A 5,923-nucleotide genomic window follows, 5' to 3' on the forward strand; every position below is an offset into this window, starting at 1 on the left:
GAATTTATTTTATTATTAATTATTTATAATGGAAGAATTATTGTTTAATTATTATCATATATTATATATACATAATATATATATATCGTTTTTTATTATTATTATATAATATTCATTATATTATTTTTATATTATATTTATTACTATTATTATTTATATTATATTTATTATTATTAATACAAAATATTCCAGATTTTTTCAATTTTATCAATATATTTTTTATATTGAGAAATAAATGTTACATAAATATAAGTTGTTTGAAATTTTTTTGAAAAATTATAAGAAAAATATGAAATAAAATGAGAACAATAACAGATTTATAATCATTATGACATTATAATTTAAGATAAGACAATTGTGTTAATTATTAATATGATATAGTCAATAATTAAATAATAATTTAAGATTGAATTTATTCTAAAAAGATTATTTTTATATCAACTCATTGATTATCAATTCTTTATATCAATTTATATATTTTATTTCAATATATTTTCTACATGTGAAAATCTAATAGCATAAGACTAAGCAAATTTGATAAATAAATCATTTTCTTTGAATTTTTATAACTTTTTGATGTAATGAATGTCTTAATGAATGTTTATATATTTTTTTTATTTATATATAATATAAATTATATCTATAAGATATATTGAAATATCATATTGGATTATATGGAAAAAACTACAATACTCTATTCATATAGCAATCAATATATCCAATCAATATATATTTTAATAATAAATAAAGAAAAATGAAATTATAGAAAAAATCATTAAATTATAATATTGATTATTATTATCTATAAATGATAAAAGTTTTTTTTAATTCTTAAAGTAATATATTCTAGAGCAATAAATTAACACATAGATTTATGCATAAAAAATATAGAAAAATGTACATATAAATTGTATTACAAAGAATTTTATGAAAAAATAATCTGTAAATTTATAAGTATAAAATTTTTACTTATTTCAATGATCACAATATATTAGTTTTATATTATTATATATTAATTTAGCATTAATTTTTTTGTTCGATATATATATTATATGTTTTTTAAAATTTATATTTAAAGAAAAAAACTAAATCATATCATAAAAATATTTAAATATAACATTATTTATATATCTTTGAAGATTATCTTTTGAATAAAAATACAATAATAATAAAAACATATTATAATATATATAATAATATAAATGTTATAAAAACAAATACTAAGTAATACACACCCGGATGATTGTCATAATCTGCAAAAACCGACGGAACACTACCTTTACGTAGAAGTAATTTATGTCCTTTAGCAGCTTCGTAATCAGCTCGTTTAAAATGTCTGTGACAAACAACTTGACCTGGTGAAGGTTTAAAATTCGTGTCAAATCCACCACTAGTTAACCATTTGTTTCTTAAAGTAATATCTTTCGGAAATTTATGAAGCGGTAACCCTTTAGCACGCGCATCTTGCACATCAGCCTCACAGCTACGCACGCAACATTTGCGCGCCATTCTCATTGTTCCTATAGGTAGTATTCTTTTGATATGCGACCGCGCTATACGCCGTCGCTTCATTTATGTGCTACATAGCAATGTGCCGCAAAAGTACATTTCCTAAGATATTCGTGAAAATAAAATGTAAGCACGAGATTAGCAGTTGTGTGTCTACCACTTTGACACGCACCCTTCCAAGTGAAAATACTTCAACTAACGTTCGTAAAAACACTGAACTACCTCAATTGCGTATATGATCCACTAATCGATCTGTACTTTTCGAAGAACGTTGAGTATATAAGCATTACTTATTAAATAAATTTATCAATATGTGGCGCCCTCTTCTAATTTTCATGAATATTCGCAATAATATAAAATAATATTTCATGTATCATTCTTGAAATTATTTATTTAAAATATTAAATTTTATCTAATAATTATATTAATAGAATCGTTAATTTTACTAATAAAATCATTCGAATATTAGCATTAGATATAAAAATTATTTCAAATACTTATTATAATACTTTTATTGCATTCTCATGAGAATATGATATTACAGATACACAATAATTATAATACATATGATAATAATATTTATATGTATATATAATAATAATGCTACATATTAATAATAATAAATAATTTTAATACAATTTTTTATGTTAAAAAATATTTCGTTTAGTTATCAAATTAACCAATAAGATTATGTTATTTTTATTTAGTAATTAATTGAAAGTAGTCCCTAAAATATCACGTGACTTCCTTTGAACTCGTTTCTCTTTCCTTTTAGCTGGATCAAGCGAATGTCGGGTGCTTGTTCTCTTTTCTTGAGCTAAGGCTATATCAGCGACTTGCACCGTTTTATCATTCCATCCAGCTTCAATATATTTTATACAAGTGACAAACATGAATAAGAAAGCTGAACTTGCTTGCGTTTATTCAACACTAATTCTTGTTGATGACGATGTTGCTGTAACCGTAAGTATCACTCATGGATTTTGATTTTTTAATATAAATTAAATGTTTAAAAGTCAAACTGATTATTTATAAATTCCTCAATTTTAGTTTTTAGAAATCCAATTTATTTATCTTATTAAAGTTAATCATTTGATGAACTCATGAAAATTAAAATATTATTTTTATTTTATTATTAATAAAATTAAAAATATATATATATATGTAATATGTTACTTATATATTTTTAATATAATATAATTATAATTAAAATATATCTAATAGCAAAAAATATCAATTTTTATAGGGAGAAAAAATTCAAACAATTTTAAAAGCTGCTAATGTTGATGTGGAATCTTATTGGCCAGGATTATTTGCCAAAGCTTTAGAAGGAGTTAATATAAAAGAACTTATAACAAATATTGGATCAGGAGTTGGAAAAGCACCAACAGCAGGTATATTAACATTTAATATTACTTAAATATTTTTGTTATATAAAATTTTTTTTAAGATGAAATATATTTATTATTATTTTTTTTAAGTTTTCACTATATAATATATAAAATTACTTAATTAAATACATATATTTATTTATTCATTTATTATTAAAAGAAATATATCCTCTTCATCCACCGTTCTATAATCATTTATTTTAGTGCGGTCAGCAAAAGAGGAAATAGAAAAAGAAATAGAAAGTTCTGAAAATCATATTTAAAAATGTGATTAATATTTCTATATACGACAATGATAAATAATAATTTCATTATTGTTTTACATAGATCATATAATTATATTGAATTTTTATATAATAAAATTATTTATTTTTTAAAGCACCAGCAGCAGCTGCACCTGCAAGTACAGAAAGTGCACCTGCTAAAGAAGAAAAGAAAAAAGAAGAACCTGAACCAGAATCAGATGATGATATGGGCTTTGGTACGTAATATATTTTAAACAATATAGTATTAATATTCTTACAGATTTTTATAATTTTTACATTCAATGATTATTATTATGTATTAGCTATTGATATGTCTGATGATATTACAAAAATGAGAATATTATAATAATGTATTATATTGTATTATAAACAAGAAAATTTGACTTTATAAATTTTTTTTTTTACAGGCTTATTTGATTAAGCTTAAGGATCACAATGGATCAATTTATTGGTCTATGTATCATCTTTGTACAGTTGTATTGTACTACAAATAAAATATTTTGAAACTAAATCATTTAATGATATTAATTTCATTTATTAGAAAATAAATAATTTTCCTATTTAATATATATTTTTTTAAATATAACAAATTTAAAATTATTTTGTTTTATTAAAAATTATTATGATTATAAATATAAATATTCTTTTTTTATGAAAAAATTACAAATTTTTAATCATATATTTATGTTTAAAAATTATATAAATTTATTTTATATAGTAAAATTTTTTTAAGATGAAAAATCGTAAATAAAAACTATATAAAACTTAAATTTTTGAGTTTAAATTTATAATAACAATTAATTAGTTTATTTATTATTTTTAAATGAGATGTAATTTGATATAATTTTTTTTAATAAAAAAATATTTGTTATATTTAAAGATTTTTTTCGATACATATTGTTTGAAGTTTGTGCTTAATCGATAGTATTCAACTATGACTTGATTAGTCTAGTACTACGCTCCGTGATTGGCTAATGTTTTTTATTAATAATTCGTAACAAAACTATAATAAAAATTTTTTTAAAGGAAAATTACTTCAGGAATCTTCAATTAATATTTGCATTATCAAATTTTTAAGATATCCTGTATATGTACTATATTTTTTTTTGATTGAAAATCTACATGCCGCGACATCTCGAAGAATTAAAAAAAAACAAAAAAAAATGGCGAGTACGAAGATCATGGAATTTTTTAAAACTTCCAATAGAAAATATAAAATTAATACCATAGGATTAATAATGAGAAATGTACACGATATAACTTCAAAATCTGCTAAAAAAGTTACTCATACTGGTCAGGTAAAATTAAAATTGTAAAAAAATATTTATATTTATTTGTGTAATTTTTTGTAACCTATATTATTTATTTTAATAAATATTATTTATTTTTTTAATAGATATATGATGAAGATGATTATCGCAATATACGATTTGTAAATAGACCAAAAGAGATTAATGATAATTGGGCCATAAAATTGATAGCAGAAGTTTCTCCTACATCAGCAAAAGAAAAAATTGTGGCATGTGATGGAGGTGGTGGACCTCTAGGACATCCAAAAGTTTATATTAATCTGGTATAAATTATTATAGTATTATAATACTATTTAAAGAATATTTCATAATTTTATTTTTACATATTTTAGGATAAACCTGGTAATCATACTTGTGGATATTGTGGTTTACGCTTTTATAAAGAAGATCATTAAATAAATACAATATATACACATATACATAGTTAAATTGTAAATTATTAATTTATTTTATGTATATTTATGGTAATAAATAGAAATATGTATATAGGATAAAATCTCTTTTATTTATATATTTTAAACTTTCTAATTTGTGGAACAATAATAAATTTTCTAAACAAAATTTGACTTTGGTAATAAATTTTTACAAAGCTGTTTTTTGGCTGTTCATACTTAATGGTATTGCTTGCAATTCAGTTTTCATACAGAGGAATTCACCACAAACACACATTATACTTAAAGATATAATATTTAAACACCACCAACTAAAAGTTGATGGAAAACTTGCATTATATGCCCAACAGCATAATAAATGTATTAAATGTGCTGTACATGCAAAATCCATACATTGTTTTGTTCTTTGTACTAGCCACCATAATGCAATTGCTCCAATCAATGCATTTAAAATAAAAATAATTATAATAAATTGACCAGCAAAATCTCTAACATGGATTTCTTTATAATGGAAAACATAATCTAATGATTTTGTGGATCCTATATATGATGCAACAATCCAAATCCATAATCCAAGACAAAAATACATCACTGTTTGAATAGCAATTATTTGAGATATAATAAGAAATGGATCCCATATTGTTTTTCGAAATTGTCCAGAAATATTATTCATTGTTTAATTATTAAAATATTAATTTTGTTTAATAAAACAATTCTATGTTATATATTTTGTATTTTATCATATTGAAGTTTCTTTTCATCTAAAACAAAAGTGATTAATATAAGAATGAGAAATTTTTAATACGTAAAAAAATATATGTATATTAGAATTATATATATATTAATAATTTTATAATTTATAAAATATATAATTTATTATATATTATAAAAATCTTAATCTAATATTAAAATTGTAGAATAGAACTTTTTTTATCTTGTAATTCTTCTTTAATTTGTTTAATAAGATAATTTCATTTAATTATTTTATAAACATATTGCACAATTATATTGATTTGTTACATGTTAAATTAAAATATGTTTTATATATATATATA

General features: G+C 20.6%; 4 protein-coding genes across 12 annotated transcripts in view; 2 read left to right on the forward strand and 2 right to left on the reverse strand.

Annotated features, from left to right (window-relative positions):
* LOC102677932 (PHD finger protein 20) overlaps positions 1-1,797 on the reverse strand; it is a 9,966-nt gene extending 8,169 nt beyond the window's left edge. For 4 of the 9 annotated variants that reach the window (XM_031510976.1, XM_006616785.2, XM_006616784.2 and 1 more), the window contains exon 1: positions 1,236-1,796. In XM_031510976.1, coding sequence (XP_031366836.1) covers positions 1,236-1,572 — 337 coding nt within the window. In that variant the 5' untranslated portion in view covers positions 1,573-1,796. Of the gene's footprint in view, positions 1-1,235 lie in introns of all 9 variants that reach the window. The other 5 variants (XM_006616787.2, XM_006616782.2, XM_006616786.2 and 2 more) reach the window with 3 other exon arrangements.
* Positions 1,798-2,199: 402 nt separating this feature from the next.
* On the forward strand, positions 2,200-3,677 carry LOC102679864 (60S acidic ribosomal protein P1). Its single transcript, XM_006616802.1, has 4 exons — positions 2,200-2,472; positions 2,756-2,903; positions 3,280-3,381; positions 3,574-3,677. Exons 1-4 carry the CDS (start codon positions 2,401-2,403, stop codon positions 3,585-3,587), a joined length of 336 nt encoding a protein of 111 aa, XP_006616865.1. The 5' UTR covers positions 2,200-2,400; the 3' UTR covers positions 3,588-3,677.
* A 426-nt stretch (positions 3,678-4,103) lies between these two features.
* Positions 4,104-4,967, forward strand: LOC102680126 (NADH dehydrogenase [ubiquinone] iron-sulfur protein 6, mitochondrial). The gene is made up of 3 exons (XM_006616804.2): positions 4,104-4,464; positions 4,563-4,739; positions 4,809-4,967. Exons 1-3 carry the CDS (start codon positions 4,330-4,332, stop codon positions 4,869-4,871), a joined length of 375 nt encoding a protein of 124 aa, XP_006616867.1. The 5' UTR covers positions 4,104-4,329; the 3' UTR covers positions 4,872-4,967.
* Positions 4,961-5,923, reverse strand: part of LOC102679999 (protein SYS1 homolog) — a 1,514-nt gene continuing 551 nt past the window's right edge. Inside the window, exon 2 of the mRNA XM_006616803.2 lies at positions 4,961-5,629. Coding sequence (XP_006616866.1) covers positions 5,059-5,541 — 483 coding nt within the window. The 5' untranslated portion in view covers positions 5,542-5,629 and the 3' untranslated portion in view covers positions 4,961-5,058. The remainder of the gene's footprint in view (positions 5,630-5,923) is intronic.

This window comes from Apis dorsata, unplaced genomic scaffold (assembly GCF_000469605.1).
Source record: "Apis dorsata unplaced genomic scaffold, Apis dorsata 1.3 scaffold_270, whole genome shotgun sequence".
NCBI lineage: Eukaryota > Metazoa > Arthropoda > Insecta > Hymenoptera > Apidae > Apis > Apis dorsata.

Bases quoted from the DNA above. Each gene is read 5' to 3' on its own strand.
- LOC102679864 (XM_006616802.1), top strand. From the start codon at position 2,401: ATGAATAAGAAAGCTGAACTTGCTTGCGTTTATTCAACACTAATTCTT. The intron at 2,473-2,755 runs GTAAGTATCACT...CAATTTTTATAG, and splicing joins ATGACGATGTTGCTGTAACC to GGAGAAAAAATTCAAACAAT. The intron at 2,904-3,279 runs GTATATTAACAT...TATTTTTTAAAG, and splicing joins TGGAAAAGCACCAACAGCAG to CACCAGCAGCAGCTGCACCT.
- LOC102680126 (XM_006616804.2), top strand. From the start codon at position 4,330: ATGGCGAGTACGAAGATCATGGAATTTTTTAAAACTTCCAATAGAAAA. The intron at 4,465-4,562 runs GTAAAATTAAAA...TTTTTTTAATAG, and splicing joins AAGTTACTCATACTGGTCAG to ATATATGATGAAGATGATTA. The intron at 4,740-4,808 runs GTATAAATTATT...TACATATTTTAG, and splicing joins CAAAAGTTTATATTAATCTG to GATAAACCTGGTAATCATAC.